The sequence below is a fragment of the Benincasa hispida genome, chromosome 8, assembly GCF_027475165.1.
Source record: "Benincasa hispida cultivar pf3 chromosome 8, pf3_genome.v1.1, whole genome shotgun sequence".
Taxonomy (NCBI): domain Eukaryota; kingdom Viridiplantae; phylum Streptophyta; class Magnoliopsida; order Cucurbitales; family Cucurbitaceae; genus Benincasa; species Benincasa hispida.
This window is the reverse complement of record NC_143485.1, coordinates 64,020,697-64,041,710: the sequence shown is the minus strand read 5'-3', so window position 1 is coordinate 64,041,710 and position 21,014 is coordinate 64,020,697. Positions and strand designations below refer to the sequence as shown.

The 21,014-nt window shown below is 35.5% G+C and overlaps 2 protein-coding genes across 2 annotated transcripts; both read right to left on the bottom strand.

Moving 5' to 3' along the window:
* Positions 1 to 215: 215 nt before the first annotated feature.
* LOC120083705 (large ribosomal subunit protein eL20z-like) lies at positions 216 to 11,405 on the bottom strand. Its single transcript, XM_039039547.2, has 4 exons — positions 10,943 to 11,405; positions 1,862 to 1,943; positions 1,665 to 1,779; positions 216 to 487 (listed from the first exon to the last, which is right to left on the bottom strand). Exons 1-4 carry the CDS (start codon positions 11,151 to 11,153, stop codon positions 428 to 430), a joined length of 468 nt encoding a protein of 155 aa, XP_038895475.1. The 5' UTR covers positions 11,154 to 11,405; the 3' UTR covers positions 216 to 427.
* A 1,717-nt stretch (positions 11,406 to 13,122) lies between these two features.
* On the bottom strand, positions 13,123 to 15,419 carry LOC120082556 (small ribosomal subunit protein uS11y-like). The gene is made up of 6 exons (XM_039037785.2): positions 15,345 to 15,419; positions 14,648 to 14,773; positions 14,528 to 14,573; positions 13,914 to 13,999; positions 13,579 to 13,708; positions 13,123 to 13,414 (listed from the first exon to the last, which is right to left on the bottom strand). The coding sequence occupies exons 1-6, from the start codon at positions 15,345 to 15,347 to the stop codon at positions 13,347 to 13,349; spliced, it is 459 nt and encodes a 152-aa protein (XP_038893713.1). The 5' UTR covers positions 15,348 to 15,419; the 3' UTR covers positions 13,123 to 13,346.
* Positions 15,420 to 21,014: the final 5,595 nt, after the last annotated feature.

The window sequence follows — 21,014 nt, the reverse complement described above, 5'->3', positions numbered from 1 at the left end:
TGAAAATAACTAAATCAAATTTTTACATATTAACAATTTATTTTCTTTTAGAACCAAAATAACTCGATCAACCCGAAACAAATCTTTTAAGAATGGTTATTTGGGTTGAAGAAATTAACAACCCGAATAATTGGGTTGGGTCCAAAAAGTTCTTCAACCCAACCCAACCCAACATACAAACACTCCTAGGGGAGAGGGAAGAAAAAACCTTCCAATAATGCTAATAATTTCTTCTTCAATCTATTAACATTTCATTTCATATATGGCAAGTCAGGAAGATTTCAGTATATGGTAAAGGAAACCAATAAGTTGACAAATAGACACTGAAAGAATAACAATTTCAAAGCTAATTACAGTATCCCACCAGTTGTTTTCGTCGATGCAGGGGGTCGACATGGTAGGCCAAACTGTTCTGCATATGTCTCCTTCACCAGGGCTCAACTCCGTTGGTGATACCAAATGTTATAGCAATGACGGCAAGAACTGACTGAGCAAGCAAAAATGAAGCACAATTTCAAAATTAGTAGGTGGAAATTATATCATCCTACACCACACAATCAAGTCCAAGAAAAGGAAACAGCAGGTAGAAAGGGAGCCTAAAACTTGGAGCTCAGGATAAAATTTGGGTCCATTTTCAGGTTTTTCATTATTATTTAATTGGGCAAATATAATTTATATCATTATACCCCTAAATTTTGGAAGTTGTATTAATTTTTTTTTATATCCGTAAATGTCTGGAATCAGCTTACGCGCACTTCGACTAATCTCACGGGACAACCCACCTAACCCTACACCATTTTGGTGTCAAAGAAACTCGTAGAATATTAAATCCTATGTAGGTGACTACTATGGATTGAACCCATGACCTCTTAACTCTTTGGTTGGAAGTTGTATCCATTAAAATCCTGAACTAATATAATTGTATCATCTTAAACCTTGAACTTTCATAAGTGTAACAATTTACACTCTCATGTAGATTTCGTTTGACCAATATCGTATGAAATTTATAATTTGAATCAATTAAACTCCTAAATTTTTTAGCCCCTTCATTATGATTTCCTTTAAAATCATTCATGCATTAATTCTCAAATGCGTGTAAACTTCTTCAAATATTGGTTTAATAAAATTGATGATTTGAATAAATACATGGACGACTTTCAAAGGAAATTTTGTCTAAGAGTCTAAATTGATTCATTTATAAAAGTGTAGGGGTTTAATTGAATTATAAGTTCCACACCAAGTTTTTTCTAACGGAATGTAATAGAGGCTATAAATTGATACATCTACAAAAGTTCAACGTCTAAATTGATACAAAATTCAAGGTTTAAATTGATACAATACCTAAAATTTAGGAGTATAAATTGATATTTGTCTTTATTAACTTGAAGCAAAGTGTTGGATGCTCAACTCCTCACTTATATGCTCATTGCCCACTTCCACTAATTCTTGGATCAACTCTAAGAAAAAACAGTTGACCAATTTTCCTTGAACCTAATACTATAGAGAAGGTCTCAAAACATCCCAAATCTTCATCATTTTAAGAACCACTTGGAGTATCATTATCATTATCATTATTATCATTATTATCATTATTGAAGATAGGTGAGGAATCATACTTTCAAGGGTAGTCTATGATAAATCATATTCGTACGATAGCTACTTACAGCAATTGCACATGCAACATATCCGGGCTTCTCTCTGTAATCCACCCGTACAAAGAGTACGATAAAAGCTCCAACATACCAGGGAATGCCACCAAGAAAGAAACCAATCATAAACCTGGAAAAACAATTATTTTTCTTAAGCATCGAGATGTAGGGAATGCGTGTAGAGAGATGGGGAGTCACAAATATTAACTTACAAGAACCAGCCCATCCCAATGCCACAGCAAGGAAGACGGGCTTCTTCAAAAGGTCTTCTCTCAATAATAGCATAACCTTGAACTACAAGAAATAAAAGCATTAAAGCGGATGATAGATAAAGGCATCCCTACCATTGAGCATAACTGCATAAAAAATAAAATTCATCAACCTATAAGCCACAATTAACACATGCATGGTGGAAAAAAAAATCTTTTTAGTCCTTAAATTTTTTATTATATGTGCATTTTGTCCCTAAGATTTCAATTTGGTCAATTTAGTCCTGAGCTTTGAAGGATAGGTTTAAAATCTCTTTATCGTTAGTTTCTACCTTAATTATATATTTTTATGACTATTTTAACTACTGAAAATGATATTTTTAAATTGAAACAATAAAAAACAGTTTCCCACTCCTCTCTCTACTCTCCTCCCTCCACCAACCATCCTTCTTCATCTTCCTCTTCTATTCTTCCATCCCCTAAATACGACACATCATTTTGATCTGAACCGACAAGTCCTTTCTCCTTGAGTCTGCATCTAACTTTCCACAATCTGCATCCCAGTTTTCGAAATGTCATTCAGGCTCCAGCAGCCAGTTCCGGCACCACAATTATTCAAATTTTAGGTGACTGCTTCTTTCAACGTCCAATGGATTCAGACCTGGAGGCCTTATTTGGTTCGATTGATATACATGAACTCTTCTCAACTCAAGACCCCTCTGATCCGATGACGCCTCTTTCCACCCTCGATCTTCGCCTTCTGTCAACTGCCTTGAGTCCCACTCTCTTCAAATCAAAACTAAGATATGGTAATACCTACTTTCTCACCATAAAAAATTTTTGGACCGCCACAATGAGGGAGAAGAAGGAATTGTTGGAGTTAGTGAAGGTAATTGTTGATATCGATGACGTGTAGAAAGAGGTTACAAAAGTGTTAGGTCCTTCGCCTGACTCTACTGTTTGTTTTCCAGGTGGGGATGCCCATTGTTCCTCAAGAACGGAATGCTCTCGTTGTGAGAGAAGAAGATGAAGAAAGGATGGTGGACGGAGGAAAGTAGAGAGATGAATGAGAAACTAATTTTCATTCTTTTAGTTTAAAATGTCATTTTTAGTATTCAAAATAATAGTACAAATATATAATTAATGTAGAAAATAATAATAGGAGCTTTTAAAGGTACTCTTCAAAACTAAGTGACTAAATTGGCCAAATTGAAACCTTAGAGACCAAATGCACCTGTTTTAAAAAACACTTGAGGACTAAAAAGGTAACTTTCCTTAAATTTTTTTGTCTTTTCAAAAGTTATTTCGTTAGGATTAAAAGTAGATGCTTGCATAGTTTTAACATAAGCAAACCAAATCATGCAGTGTGCATCGCTTCCTGGAAGCATAAGAAATAGATTATTGAGCAGACATCCTTTCTAATTGACATGCCTCAACCATATTCACAAGTTCATAACACAGTCCATAACTATCACTTTACATATGGAATTTGCCCACAGGTTAAAATGGACGCTTGCAAAGAGTTTACATGAGCTAACAAAATCATTAGGTGACACGATAGACATCCTGCCTAATTGACATGCCAAAACACGGTCCATAACTGCCACTTTTCAAACGGAAGTTGAATGCTGGCTAATGGGTCTACCTTTAAATAAAATGATTGAAAATGTTCCAAGCATTCAACTTTCAACGCCCCACAATAATATTAAGCAACTGAATTACAGAATCTTATCGTCACTGATTTGGTGAATACTTGCAATGGGCAAGGTGCTGGGTGCTACATCTCACTAGCAAAACATCAAGATAGAAATATCTAGCAAGTGATATCTCTTTCACTTTTGAGGTGAACAGGAGTTGTTACATGATTTAATCTCGGTAGTCAGTTGTACCAAAGATAAAATTGGATGTGGTAATTTATACGCTGTTTAAATTGGGAGCATTGCACAACTACAAATTACAATCTTTGGGAGCATTACGCAACTACAGTCTTCAAAGAAATACCACGATGATTTCTTTCACGAAATCATGATAAACACATTCTAAGCAAACCTTTAAAAACGAGTTTGGTATGTCTGTGCTTGTTGCGAAATCGACAATTAAAGAACACAAAAAGAGAACATAAAGTAGGGAAGATCAACACACAGATATATGTGGTTCACTAGCAGTGTGTTAGCTACGTCCACGGGCAGAGGGAGAACAATATTATTTGAGAGAATATTTTCCAAAATTACATAAAAAATGGCGCCTCTAGAATTAGAGAGTTTATATAGCGCCCTACTCTATATAAACAGATTCAAGGCGCCAGCAAACAGATTCAAGGCATTTCAACAGTGTTGTAATCTCGTTGGGGTGATGACCACAAGGCTTTTGAAATCACGGTGGTTCCAAAGAAGATTAAGTGGTTAGTACCAACCATTGGCACCAACCATGTAAAGAGAATAATTCCAAAAGACCTTATGCAAAGTGCTACATGAGAAGGAAACAAAAACACAATTTTCCTACAATTATTTCCTCAATTAAAAAGGCTCTTCCACTCTCTCTAACAATCATCACATTAAATGGCTCTAGTAACATCCAGCTGAAGATACACTGCCTTCCAATTAATTAGATGCGAGCCACCATCCAAGGACAAACCTTCAAAAATCTCCTTAGACTCTCTTCCCTATCTCTTATAACACTTCCCTAGACACCTTAGACACAGAAAATAAGCAATTATGCATGCTCAAGAGGCCACCCTTCTCCAAATTCTCGGAACAATTTCATGCTATCCATAATATGGACGAATTAAGATGTAGAATGAAACAGACCATTAAAACAATTAAGTCCGAACCATTTTTAGATAAGAAAGCACTCAGGTTTTCGAAGCTAGATGGTAGAGGTAATTTTAATATTTTTAAATTAGAGAGTTCTGCAATAGTTCTATTAAATTCAAGTCTATCAGAAAATTTCTTTTTGCAATGACCATGACAAAGAGGGTAGCATTCTCAATCTCTCTCTGTTAGACCCCCAATTATTAATACATGTAAGAGAAAGAGTAGAAGAGGAATTATGCCTAGGATCCTAAATGAAGGAGGGAATAATAGTGGAATGGCGAAATAACGTAGGGAGGAGACCACCATGGTGTATAAAACTGAATGAGGAAGATTGCGAGGGGGAGGATGTTGGCTGAAGCAGCTTTTGGAAGGAGAGCCTGACAGCTCTCTCAAATTGGCTGGGTATCTTTGTTTTTTTTCATTTCTTTCTACATTGATCTAAGTCATTGTTTGTGGATCACGTACTGTTCTATTTTCCAATTGTACTGACATTGCTACCCTTTTTTCCTATATCATAATCAATATATCTACATCAGAGCACGTTCTTTTTCCTAGTTTTGTTGGGTTTTACTGAGTACAGGAGTCAGATACCTAACATAGTTGTATCAGAGCCATAAAACCTGAGGCGAACAAGGCAGATGGTGCAGAAGCAAATGGAGGAAAGAATGAAGGCAAACGAGAAAGAGATTTCTGGTATGAAGGATATGTTATGAGGCCTTTGTAAAAATATAGAAAAACTCACCGAAGAAGTTAAGGAGAGTAGTTCGATCCGAAAAAATAGTGAGTCTGGCGCGAGAGATGGATCTTGGCTTAAGATGAAGGAGAAGATGGATGAAGTGGATTTAGACCAGAGTCAAGGAATGGGGGATCAGATATGAGTAAATATAAATGCCTGGAAATGCCGATCTTCTCGAGGAAAATCCCGAGTCCTAGGTGTATAGGGTTGAGCACTATTTCTAGATACATGAGTTGAACGATGCTGAATAAGTGAAGGTGGCAATAGTAAGCTTCGCTCCTGACGAGGTCGACTGGTTTTTATGGAGCCACAATCGGCGTCCAATATCAACTTGGGAGACATTGAAGAAGCAGATGTTTGAGCGTTATCAACCGACGGGCAAAGGAAGTTTGGGGGCCAGGCTGCTCCAAATCAAACAAAAGGGGAGTTATGCAGATTACGTGAAGCAATTCGTGACGCATTGTCAAAGATGGTAGAGAATGTCCAGACCGATGTGTTTTTGAATGGGCTCAAACCCTCTCTGCAGGTCGAGGTCATTAGCAGACATCCTATGGGCCTAGATGAATGTATGAGAGAAGTCCAATTGGTTAACAACTGTAACATAACCCTTAAGTTGGCTCTGAGCGACTTAGGAATTATTGGCCTTCGAAAGGTGAAGCCCAAGCCCAAAGCGTGAACAAGACAAATTCGTCTACAGCAAAAATTAGCCCTAAAGGGTCGAATATGGGAGCGACAAGAAAAATCTCAATTCCAATCAGGGGGAGTTTTATGAAGAAGGATCTGCCGATAAAGCGATTGTCGGACAGTGAATATGCTTGGAGAAGCAACTGTGCTTCCATTGCAATGATAAATATTTGGAAGGCCGTTGTTGTAAGGTAAGGAAGAATCGGGAACTTATGTTATTCATTACAAATGAAGACGAGGAATTCAAAGAAAAAGAAATGGAAGAAATCGAAATAGAGGAGATGTTGAAGTTGAAGTCGATTGAGATGGTGGAAGATGCATAAATTTCCTTACGTTCAATGATGGGAGTTCCAAACCAAGGAACGATGAAATTGAAGGGAACGATCGAGGGGAAAGAAGTGGTTGTACTGATTGATTGTGGAGCAACCCACAATTTTTCAATCAAAAATTGATCAATGAGCTAAAACTACTGGTCACAAAAACTAGAGAGTACGGAATTGTCATTGATAACGGGGTAGCAGTAAAAGGGAATGGAATCTATAAGGTAGTGGTACTCAAGCTACAAGAATTAATGGTTATAGCCGATTTCCTTCCCCGGTTGAATTAGGAAAAATGGACGCGGTTTTGGGAATGCAATGGTTATTTACCATGGGGTTCATGAGAGTTGATTGGCCTTCTCTGAAAAAATGTTTCAAAGACGGGGAAAGGATGGTGATGTTATAGGGAGACCCATATTTGACTAGAACGGAAATTTCTTTAAAAGTCTTGGCTAAGGAATGGGAAGAAAAGGATTAGGGATTCCTAATTGATTTTCAGAATCTAGAAATCAATGATGATGTAGGACATCAGGCAGACGGGGAGAATAAACAAGAGGAAATATTATCGGTTATGATTCAAACGTTGCTCCAGGAGAATGAAGACATCTTTAAAAGGCCCACTGAACTTCCTTCAAAGCACACCATTGATCATCATATTAGAACACAAGAAGGACGGACTTTGGTTAATGTCAGACCATATAAATATGGTCACCATCACCATAAAAAAGAAGAGATTGAACGGCTTGTGGAAGAAATGTTACAAGCAAGAATTATTAGACCGAGCAAAAGTCCTTACTCGAGTCCCTTATTGTTGGTCAAGAAAAAAGGTGGGAGATGGAGATCTTGTGTAGATTATAGAAAACTGAATCAAATTACAATAGCAGACAAATTTCCCATCCCGGTTATAGAAGAGTTGCTCGACGAACTCCATGGCTCCGTGGTTTACTTCAAATTGGATCTAAATCAGGGTACCATCAAATTAAAATGAACGAGAAAGATGTGGTAAAAACAACTTTTGAACTCATGAAGGACATTATGAATATCTGGTAATGCATTTCGGATTAACCAACACCCCATCCACCTTCCAATCTTTGATGAATCGCATATGCCGACCTTTTCTACGAAGGTTTGTGTTAGTATTCTTTGATGATATTCTAATTTATAGTCCTGACATTTCAACTCACGGAACACATTTGACCGTCGTTTTTAATGTCTTGTGAGATCACAGATTGTTTGCTAATAAGAAGAAATGTTCATCCTGTCAAACCCGAATCCAGTACTTAGGACATTGGGTATCTCAAGAGGGCGTGGAGGCTGACGATGAAAAGGTACGAGCTATGATCCAATGGCCTCAACCAAAGAATGTCACAGAGCTAATGGGATTTCTTGGTCTCACAGGATACTATAGAAGATTTGTCCAAAATTATAGACAAATTGCAACTTCTTTTAACTAAGCTTCTTCAAAAGAACGGATTTTGTTGGAATGAGCAAGCTACTCAAGCTTTTGAGGACTTGAAAGGGGCAATGAGGACAATCTCGATATTAGCTCTACCTGATTGTTCTCTTCCATTTGTGACCGAGACTGATGCGTCCGGATTTGGGTTGGGAGTCATGTTAAGTCAGGACTTTAGACCAATAGCTTACTTCAATAAGAAGTTATCTGCCCGAGCTTAAGAGAAATCGATTTACGAACTGAACTAATGGTTGTGGGTTTGGCCGTGCAGAAATGGCGCCATTACCTCTTAGGAAATAAGTTTACTATTATCTCGGATTAAAAGGCATTGAAATTCTTATTGGAACAAAGGGAGGTACAACCACAATTCCAAAGATGGTTGACAAAATTGATGGGCTACAATTTTGAGATATTATATCAACCTGGACTGCAAAATAAGGCTGCGGATGCACTACCCATTTACCACTCGAGGTAGAAATGTTCATGACGACTTCTCCAGCATTGTTAGAGGTGGAAATGGTCTTAAAAAAGGTAAAGGAAGATGAAGAATTGCATAAGATTATTGCTATACTAAAATAAGATCCTGGCAAAGTCGAAGTATCAATGGGAGCATGGGAGATTATCATATAAAGGAAGGTTGGTGATCTCCAAGAAATCAACCTCCATCCCTTCACTCCTACATACTTTTCATAACTCTATCCTAGCAGGTCACTCAGAGTTCCTTCGAACATACAAGAGAATGTCAGAGGAATTTTTTTGGCAATGTATGAAGTCAAATGTGAAAAGATATGTTGAACAATGTGAGATATGTCAGCAGAATAAAACAAAAGCTTTGAATCGGACAGGCCTGCTACAACCACTACCAATTCCAGAACATATATAGGATGATTTGACAATGGATTCTATAAAAGGGTTGCTTACATCCGAAGGATACAATTCCATTATGATAGTTGTGGATCGACTAAGCAAGTATGCCCATTTCATTAGATTGAAACATCCATTTTCAGCAAAACAAGTGGCTGAGATATTCATCCAAGAGGTGATCAAGTATCATGGGGTACCTAAATCAATAATCACATATAGAGACAATCTTCCTCAATCATTTTTGGAAGGAACTGTTTTCCATGATGGGCACTATCTTAAAAAGAAGCACCTCATTCCATCCCCAAACTGATGAACAAACTGAAAAAGTTAATAGATGTCTTGAGACCTACTTACGATGTTTTTGCAATGAGCAACCCTCAAAATGGAGCAAGTGGATCCCATGGGTTGAAATATGGTACAACACCACCTTTCACACCTCGATCAAAATCACTCTGTACCAAGCTGTTTTTGGAAGGAAGCCACCCCTTTTGTTATCTTGTGGTGAGAAGAAAACAACTAATGATATGGTGGAACAACAATTGATGGCTAGAGATGCAACCCTAAGTGCTTTGAAGGAACAATTAGTTGTGGCTCAAAATTGCATGAAGAAACAAGTAGATCTCCATCGATGAGAGCTACGTTTTGAAGTAGGGGAGGAGGTTTTTCTAAAGCTACGTATGTACTAACAGAAATTATTAGTAAGAAAGAGGTGTGAGAAATTAGCTCCCAAGTATTATGGACCTTATAAAATTTTAGAAAAGATTGGGATGGTAGCTTACAAAATAGACCTTCCTCCGAAGGCTAGCATACACAATGTCTTCCATGTTTTCAGATGAAAAAGAAGTTGGGACAGAGCACTCGGATTCAACACCATCCCCCAACCTTACCTTAACAGAAGAATTTCAGTTGCAGTGTTGCCTGAAACTATTATTGGGGTACGTTGGAATGGGAAGTTGGCCATAAAGGAATGGTTAGTGAAGTGGAAGAGCCTACCGGAGAGTGAGGCTACATGGGAAGCAGTACATTTGATATCAGAACAATTCCCCAATCTCCACCTTGAGGACAAGGTGCAATTTGAGGCGGGTGGTATTGTTAGACCCCCAATTATTAATACATATAAGAGAAATGGTAGAAGAGGAATTGTGCATAGGATCCTAAATGAAGGAGGGAATAATAGTGGAATGGGGAAATAACCGTGAGGAGGAGACCACCATGGTGTATATAACTAAATGAGGAAGATTGCAAAGGAGAGGACGTTTTTTGTAAAGGTTGTAGCAGCTTTTGGAATGAGAGACTGACAGCCTTCTCGAATTGGCTGGGTATCTTTGTTTTCTTTCATTTCTTTCTACATTGATCTAAGTCATTGATTGTGGATCACATACTGTTTTATTTTCCATTTGTACTGGCATTACTACCTTTTTTTCCTATATCAATATATCTACATCAGAGCAAGCTCTGTTCTTTGTCCTAGTTGTGTTGGGTTTTACTAAGTGCAGGAGTCAGATACCTAACACTCTCCTCCTTTCTCTCTTGCACATCATCAAGCAATAAAAAATGTTTCTTGATACCCAAGAAATTGTTATGACCCCGTGCTAGGCAGAAACTCAGGATTAAAATCTCATCCAATAGTTGGCTAGCTTGTCGTTAGTTGAATAAGTTATCTATTGAAGCATTCGACTTCACCTCCGACTGTGTTTCTTACTTAGGCAAATTATGTCAACAGTCCCAATTGGCAATCTAGAAAGAAGTCCCCATTAATCCCGAACATAATTTTCAACCTTTTTCTCACGTCCCTAGACATTACTCGAAGGAAATATTCAAAGTAAACATCGGGATATTATCAATATATTCTTACCAGTGAATCAATAACTCAGCCGAAACAACAGATAAAGCAAATCAATTATAAACCATAATGAACACCATAGACACATTTAATAGTTATCAAACCAATGGATACTAATATGTGCAAAGAAATTAAAAAGCAAAACGGTCATGATCATTAGCAAAATCGCCAATCCCCAAATAGAGCAAACAATTCGTATATGCCCTTCAAACAATAATATTTAAGCAAAAATTATGCACGGACTCCCAGGAGGAACCACGATATTGATCTTTAGATTATGAATTCCTAATCAATCTACAAAAAATCACACCATAACGAAATCCTCCAAATTCATGAACATGATAAAGAGAACATCGACAAGTGGAACTATTTACCAGGAACGGCTTGGTAACCCAAATGTCCATGGTAACAAGGATGGTGACCAGAAACTCCGGACGGCGTAACCGGCTGAGGGAAACCGACGAAAGATTGGGGTTGTGCCTGTGGGGCAGAAGAATAATAGTTTGCAACACCTTGAAATGTACCGTAATGGTACTGACTCTGTGGATCGCCGAATACCGCGCTGCTTTTCCCGTCGCCACTCATATTATTTGCAGAAAAGAATTAGAGAAGGTTTATTGAAAATCGAGGCAACGGCGAGGGTCCCGTCACTTTGCAATTCTTCCTCTGCGATTTCGTCGGGAAATTTGGGAGCGACGGAGCTCGGCGGAAAGAGAATGGGTGTCTCTGGTTTATAATGAGGCGGTGGTGTTCTGATTTTGGTGAATTGAAGATTTTTTTTCCCCTTTTTATTACAATGAAATTATTGGTCTTGTCTTATTGTCTTACCAAAAAATCAAAATTTTCCAACATGAATGAATTTTTAAAAAAAAAAAAAAAAAAAAACATAAATTTCTATTTAAGGCCCATTTGGTATCATTTCCTTTTTTATATTTAGTTTTTAAAATTAAATCTATTTTCTTCTCATTTCTTATAATAATTTATATCTTTTTCAAGTAGAATGGTTGAATTCTTAGCCAAATTCTAAAATCAAAAACAAGTTTTTAAAAACTAATTTTTTAATTTTTTAAAATTTGGCTTAGTTTTTTAAATCATTGGTAAAATGTAGGTAAAAAATGAAGAAATTTGGAGGTGGAAGTAGTGTCTATAGGCATAATTTTTAAAAATAAAAACGAAAAATCAAATGGTTACAAATGACACCTTAGTTATTCAGGTTGTTTCCAAATAAAGAAAATGAGTCAACTTTTTTTCAAATATAACAAAATGTGACATTTTGCTACACTTGAAATATTTTAAGCAATTTACCATTTAAAACAAATACCTTAGTTCTAATGCCAATTTTTTGCAAAATATTCATTTTTATATCATTACGTTTCATAATTTATCATTTATCGAACACATAAGATAACCTCTTTAATATTAGAAGTGAAGTACTAACATGGCTACAATTTCACATAATTCGGTGTCTAATAATTTGGTATCTTGTTAGTTTTGTTCTAAGAAATAAAGCTGCAAGGATTTTTAAATTGTAAGATTAAGATTGCAAAAATTTATCTAAATTTATTTGATGAAATCAAAAGTTGAGAATGATATATCCAATTATGTATATCTATAAATTGAAAGGTTCAATATAAATACTCATAAAATATAAAAATATCAGCTATTTAATCAAATATGAATAGAAATACTACTAACACCACCTATAACTTAGTTTGATAATAATTTTCGTAAAATTGAAATCTCAATATCCTCATCAATATTTTAATCCTTGGACATATCCATATAAAATCATGTGAAAATTGTAAAACCAACCTAAGTTTAAGTTTTTAACTCATGAAAATTTTAAAACTACAAAACCGTTGAATACAAAAACCCTATTTGGTAACCATTTTATTTTTATTTTTAAAAATTAAACCTATAAATGCTTCTTTCACCATTAAATCTCTTATTTCAATATTTCACCCATGTTTCTAGAAACCAAGTCAAAATTCAAAATCTTAAATATATATATATATATATATATATATATATTAAATTTAAAATTTGACTAAAATGTAACTTTGCTAAGATTGTTTGTTACAAATCATGATAAGAAAATGAAAAGAACAGTTTTCAAAAACCAAAAACAAAATAATTACCAAATCTAAACTTTTTCTGTTGAAAGTAAAGTAAGCTGTTGACAATTTATTTAGTAGAAATAAGAAGGGTAGAAATATTGGCATATAAAAGTTGCAAAAAAATATATATAAAGCATATGAAAATATGAACAAATTTGATAATGGGAAAAAAAATCAACATTCATCAGATATGCTATATAATTTTACTTCTTTAGTTAGTACCCGAAAACTAATCATTAATAAATGAGTAATAAGTAAATAAATGAAAAGCTCTTGTTACTATAATCGTGAAATTACGGTCCACCCATAATCATAGCTGTCCCACACAACAAAACACATCAGATTTTGAATTCAACTTGATATAGCCATCAGCCAAATCAACTCGACACAATACGTTAAATAAATATTTTCATGGGATTTGCAACATCGGACCACCATTCTTTCAATAATAATGTATTGATTTGTTAAACTAAAGCCAAAAATTCCTCTTTCATAGTCTCGGTTCTACATAAAACAAAATCGAAGACGAAACATCCCTGACAAAACAATAATAAAAACCAAGTTGGAGTTCTGAAAAACTAAGGCAGCAAAGCTTAAGGAGCATCAGAACCATAGAGAAACCACTGACATAGCCCATAACAGGAGGAATCCAGGAGCAAGATTACAGCCTTCTTCCTCTTCTTCCACCCTTTCTGCGAGTGCTATCTGTTGGAATTGGAGTCACATCCTCTGGAACACATATCAAAAAAGGTGGACAAGAATTAGATTGACATCTACGAGAGCATGCGGTTAGATGCAGTTTAAAAGTTAAGTAATGAATGTGCAGCGTTTATGTATTGTGTGTGGGTGTATTTGATCTGAATTCATCGACGCTAGAGGGAAAAGCGAATCACCTATGCGTCCAATTCTCATTCCAGAACGAGCAAGAGCACGAAGTGCAGACTGGGCACCTGGGCCAGGTGTTTTGGTCTTGTTTCCTCCAGTAGCACGAAGTTTAATATGAAGGGCAGTAATACCGAGTTCCTGTTTTGTGAGAAATATGGCCACGTAGAAGTAATGTTCAGTGACGATATGTAAAAAAAACTGACGGACAGGACAAATGAAATAAGGAAAATGGGATTTTATAAGTTCCAAAGGAAACCTTCAGAGTCAGTCAAGCATAAAAGATTACGATCCATAAAAATGAGGGAAAGGGTGATTAAGAAATGATATTAAAAGGGAATATAACCTTGCATCTCTGAGAAACATCCTGTGCTGCAAGCATAGCTGCGTATGGGGAGGACTCATCCCTGTCAGCTTTCACCTTCATACCACCTACATTCATTAAAAAACGGAATTACACTTTCCAAAAAAAAACTAATAATAAGTAGTAGAAGAAGAAGAAGACGACAAAATATAGCATAACACTATTTTCAATAAAGGTCCACTTCCAAACCCTGATATACATGACAAAGGAGACATAAAAAGGAGCACTGACTCCCCCCACCCCCCACCCCCCCCCCAAAAAAAAAATCTACAACCTCCACTCCATTAGAGAGTCCTGAAGTGAGCAGGACAGACAGTTATAAACAATCTAATACCATACATCATATTAATTAATGCAAAAGCTCTTCCTACTTCATCGTGCAGATGAAGGTTGAAGTACTAAGCTGCTAGACCTTGAATTAACGGTTCTCAACAGTTTTTTACTAATGTTTACTTAGGTTGATTGATCAATGAAAATACATGTGGTAGGAACAAAAACCAAGAAATGGAGAAGAAGAAATCCCAGATTTACAGTTTCAAGCATTTCAATTTACAAGTACCAAAAAAAAAAGGCAGAAACATATTAAATTGATTCACCTGTAATGCGGACAAGAGTTTCCCTCCCAGAAAGATCCGTCACATGCTGCGATTGAAACAACAAAGTCATCAATCTGTTACCGAACGAGCAACCAAAATTATATACATCTTCCCACTTACAATAAATGTATCGTTAAATGAAGCAAAAATATGAGCCACCCCAAACACATGCTCGCCTTCCCTCACTGAAGGACCAAGAGTCACAGTTTCTTCCTTGGGTTCCCTGGTCTTCCTCCTTGAGCCAGACTATGGAATCCAGAACAAAAACAAAAGCAAAGTAAAGATTCCTATATTCAAGAGATTATAATATGCTGATAACTTTCTAACTTCACGCAAGCCACTAGGTAACCACTTAACGTTAAGAAGAACCATATAGCAAAAAACGCAAATAAACAAAAACCCAGAAATAATTATAGGTCTTCTCTGACTCTGCCGAACAAACAAAGTAGAAGTACACATTATAAACAAGAGACTGCAAAGCAAACAGCTTAAAAGCTCGAATTTACTCCCAACCTACTAAATCCAACCACTGACTGGAGCCCTAGATTTCAAAACAAGTAGAACAGTCTTCAGGCAAACCAAACAACGTAGCTTAATCCTGGATAATGAGGACGATACTCATATTTTGGATTTCATACTTCTCTATTTGCGTCAAATTCTGGAACCGAGGTGGGAAAATCTCAATATAACATTCAAGGTAACAGTTCTTCACAAATCAACACTAGAACAACCACCATTGACTTTGGTAATTGAAAAAACCAAGAAACGCAAATGAAGAAACCAACCAGGAAGCTAGAAACAGATTAGATCTACTCACCATGTTTACGAAAAGATGAGCGAAGTAGTTTCCGCTTTGTGGAGCTCTAGCGAGATTTTGCCGCCTGCTGAAATCCTTCGTGCAAGGAGAAGGGTAAATGACTGTCGGCCAAAATTTATATGAAGGGAGAATTAGGGTTTTTTCTTGGTGGGCCTTTAGCTGCGAGTTGATTTACCAAAATACCCTGCCGTTTATGCCATTAACCAATTGTAATCGTCCGTATATTAAAATATTAACCTAGGTTTAAAACGTTGATTGGGACGACGATGCCTTCCTTTTACAAAAATGTCATGAAAAATATCAATAAAATGTGGATATTGATTAAAAAAAATTAACTAATAAACTAACATTTAACCCTTTTTAGGTAAGATAAAATGTTTATTACTTATGTCTATTTATGATAATGACATTTTTTTTATGTTACGTGGATATATTTTTTACGATATAATAAAAAAAATTATTCACTTTTTTATATTGGTGTAGGACTCAAATACGTAAAAATGTGGGAAAGTTAATACTCTAGTTATATCATGTCGTGGAAATTTTTACTTAAATCTCCAGAAATATAAATAGTTTAACTAATATTATTGTTAAAAAAAAAAGCTAGAAGATTAGGAATTGATGAAATTTGGATAGATTTCTATCCCACGTGGATTCAAAATCTACCTGTAAATGACCATATCTTAATTTATACACTTGAGATTTAATAAAATTCCTTTTTACTCAAAAAAAAAAAAGTTATACCATGTCAGGGTTTGTCCTAAAGAAAAAAAAGCTAAACAAAAACTTGTTATTAGGATTATAATTAGAGAGAAATGTTATGAAGGGGAACTACATGTATAGACTATTTAACGACTCAATTTATACTAACTTTCCTATTATATAAGATTTTCAACTTTGTCGATGGTTTTCTTTATTCCATCAAATTTTAGCTCTATCAATGATTTTGCTTATTGTAGCTCGAAATAAACGTAAGTTTATATATGTGGCCACTAAAATTACTTTGCAACTTATCAGTTATTAAAATTTAATATTTCAAGTTAAAATTTGGTCAATCTAAACTCACCAATAACAACTACTTATTGAAAACTTAATTGAAAGTTTATCCAAATTCTCAAGTGCCAAAAAGTATGATATAGGAATCACAGTGAGACAAGGTGGGGTCGGGAATGCACTTCCCACCCCTGCACCGCCCTATTTTCCGTTTCGAGAGATTGAAGTCAAGATCGAGGAATTTCTGTTTGGAGATCGAGTCTCAAAGGAGAAATTCCCATTTATTTATTATTTGTTAGTTATTTTTATTAATATTGCAAATAATTTTATATTAAAACCTGTATTATTGTTGTTCGGTTAACTAATTTTAAAAAATATTTAACGTTCTTATTATATTTAATCCAAAAAGGCAGATAAATATTAGTTAAATTATTTTAAATTATATGTATATAACTAACTAATACAGTAGTGTAAGAAATTTAAATATATGCATAGAATAGAAAATGTAATAGATAATAGGGTTGTTTTCAAATTTAGGAAAATTAACTAAAATATTTACAAATGTAGCAAAATTTCACTATTTATTTGCGATAGACTGTAATAGACATAGATAGTAGTCTATCGTGGTTTATCGCAAATATACTGTGATATTTTACTATTATTTATAAATATTTTTAGCAGTTTTGTCATTTAAAATAATTTCCCTAGCATTATTATATAATATAGTACAACTATATCCAAATGTGCATATATTGATAAATACGAGTATATATTTATGTATCTATTGCCAATGTAGGATAATACAATGCACGTTATATATTTATCATTATGTGATGTAAATCAATACTCAAATTGGAGTATATGAGTATATATATCATACACATCATTATTCCATATGAGAAACATAATCATTGTATATATCAAGATACAAGAGGCATAAACGAACCTCTCTTCAATCAATTGATTCATACTTGATTTGATTATGCACTCTTGATAGTGAGAAAATTCGTCGTCACCCACAAACCCTCACTAATCAAATTTGGAATCCACTCATTAGTTTGGTTGTTCGTCGAACTCAAGAGATTGTTTGCATGCTCAACTATTCTTGGCTCGTTGGCTAGACTAATGATCAAACCCAACATGCTAATGAACTAACAATTCCTTAATTAGTCTAGATGATTAATTAATCGATTTCATTAGAGATCTGATCAATTAAAACACCACATTAAGCCTAGGTAATCTAGCCAAGGTCATTAGCAATAGGAAAGGCCTCAAATTACTAATGATGTGATTCTTGAACAATTAGTCATGCAATGTAGCAAATAGATTATCATAAATAACCTACAAATTATTCACAAGCATGTTCTAATTTGTGCCATAATTGAGACTAATACATAGACATATTTTCTCTCTAGCAAAGCAAAGAAAATGCCATGGGTGATCAAGGTAAAATAAATTCTAAGCATAAATATGAAAATACATCAAGAATTCATAGAAAACAGCACCAAACCATTAATTACAAGTTCTCACAACTAAATCAAAATGAGTTCCAACTTAATCCTAAGCTAGAAGCACTTACCTTAGCCACTCATGTGCCAAGTTGAAGTTCCTAATGTAAATAAATGGAAAACTAAAAGAAATAAAGTATGGGAAGGGGAAAATACAGAGAGAATGAAGTTGGTGGCTGAAAAATCAAGCATAGAATGACCTAAATTGAGAAATAAATCTTTTATATAAATGGCCAAGCATCACTACGCTAAAGAGTAGCATAGCTACACTAGCTTTTTGTTGTCACAGTGTAGCCCTCGAGTGTCGCAGTGTTGTACGTTGTGCTCAGGCGCACGCGTGTTTCTTTCTATGTCTGTCAAATTCCAGAGCGCAGCTACACTCCATGAAAAGCTGCTCTCATCCTTCAAGCATAAAGCACAGCGTAAGGGGTAGGGTTGATACGCTCTATATGGGCAATATGGTAATTTTCTTCCTTTCTTCACAATTGATGCTACGGAGCTCTGTTTTGGCTCATTTTGTCCTATTTTGGCTCCGATGGTCTGTTCTACTGTTTAGTTGCTCAATGCCTACAAAATAGCATAATAAATAGATAAAATCCTTGAACGAGCCCGAATTAAGCTAGGAAAATAGCACTTTTATGGTGTTATCAAACACCCCCAACTTAATTCTTGATCGTCCAAAGCAAGGCAGAAACACACAATCATGCACAAAATATGTTTGTTTGATTGTACAGCTCGTTATTCTCGTTTTAATAGTCTAATAAGATCACGCATGCCATCAACAATGTAATCCAAAAACAAACAATCAAATTAAGTAATTTTTTTTTTTTTTTTAAAGTTCTTCAAATCTATTCATGCATAAGTGAGTTATAAACCCTCCTATCTAAGCCTAAGCAAGACTCATAATAGATTTATAAGGCTCTTAATCCATTTTCCCCCACTCTAGCTCGAGTGGTAAAAAATTAAACTTCCTAGATTCAAAGTGGCAATAACATGGAAAAAAGGAAAACTAGCCTCATTTCTTATTATCCATTTTATTTTCTTAGCAAATGGAGAAGAAACCTTTTCCAAAGAAACTGCTTCGTTTTGACTTGCCCACACGGGTCACGTGAAAGACATTACAGGTTGAGTTCCTTTAAAGGTGCCTAAATTACTCATTTATCAAGAGCACTTTAGCTTAAAAGGAAACTACGAGTGTCATAGTCGCCCCAAGTTAATCATGCCCCTACGAAAACGAAGTAAGCCTGTGGAAAACCTCGACTTCAACAACAACCAGAACTCTTTCTACTACTTGCGAAAGAAAACATAAAAGAAAAAAACGAGCTAAAAGTCGAGTGAGTGGTAAACATCTTACAAGGTCTCTTACAACCCCTAATAATAAATGGTTCAATAACAGTGCATCAATAAAATGCAACAAGGTTCTTTCTCGAACCTCAATCTTGCTCGCATCTGTTTTCCATTAATCCTACTCACACAATAGATAGTTAATCATATCTCTCTTTGTCTCTTTCTATATGTACATAGATCTACCTCTTGTGGGCTCAAAACCCAGACCCGTCGATCCTTTGACCACCCCACAAAAGATCCCACCCACAGGCTCAGGAATTAGGTCCTTTGACGCCTTGACCATCATGAAGGAACTCTTATTCAAGAGTACCTACGAGTGGAAGTGGATCTTTCCAGTTCATTGTAATAGAATTTCCACATATACATTCAAACATACTAAAATGTATTCACAATGCTAAAATATTGACATGCTCAAAAGAATAGTAAATAAGAGATCGAGAGATCATACCAGTTGAAGACTTCTTCTTCACAGAAAATCTCACTTTTGTTGAGATGGTAAGCTATTGCTTAGCAAAACCCAATCGTCTACCTCAAACAGTCTCCACACGAATAGAAGAAAACGGAGATGACACCACCACTCAGAGCCCTCAGTATTCTTGGAGTGAGAATCCAAGGGGTAGGCTTTTGTTCGAATTTGGTAGAAGGAAAGAGGAAGAGAGATTGTATACAACGATCAAGCAAGTGGGAAATAGGCTCATCTATCATATAGACAAAATTCTTGATCGTTTAGGTGAAGTATACGATCGTATAGGAAAAAGGTAAGTGATCGTCTAAACGATCGTGTAAAAAAACTAAGCGATCGTCTATACGATCGTTTAGTAAATATCGGGCGTTAAACGATCGCTTAGGAAAAGGTAAACGATCGTTTAGTAAATAGTGTGCGCAGGTGTAATCGTTAAGTGATCGCTTAGCACTGTCGTATAGGTAAGTGATCGTTCAGGCACTATCGTACAGGCACAAATTTTCTAAGCAATGACACACTTCAACACATTGTCCACGCATACCATGCTTAACACACTGTGAGCCATTTATGCATCTCAAAGTGATCTTTCAACTTACTCATTTGTTATTAAAACAGAAGAGACGCCGTCTCATTACCCTTTTAACCGTCCAATTAATAGACAATAAATATGATCACATCATATTCATTAATTATGAATTAATATCGTATTCATAACTTATGAATTAATATCATATACTAATCATAGTATTTTCCCTCCACTAGATATAAATCATATTTATATCCAATTTCCTCCAAATTAATGTATCTCATACATATATTTAATTATATCATATATAATTAACTAGTTTAATTATATCATATATAATCTAACTCTCTCTTGTCAATTTGAACATTTCAAACTGACCCAAAAACTGATTCTCAACTTGTATCCAAGCTACCAAGAGGACCTTATGGACCTATGGCTCGAAGCTCCACCGGTATGTGAATAGCCGAATAAACTCTTTAGCCACGATATCCACCATCCGTTAACTGTCAGGCATTCTACTAAAGACCGACAGTTGAACTCTTCTTACCATAGATATATTTTTATGTCCATTGGATATAACCAATCATCAGTACGATGACCCTTCATAGATGCTCGTAATTACAGCAGGTCAATTTTATCGTTTTGCCCCTATAGTTACATCTTACTCCTTAAGTACCACTAGTCTCTTTAATGAACAATACAACATAGTCCTACTATGTGTGAACACCTCTCGAGCCATGAGAAGGTGTGTGGCGCCACATCGTTCAAGCCCCAAGATCAGCCCTTAAGAGAGCAATTTATTTACTTACCCCTACTTTTGGGAAGGAGTGAAC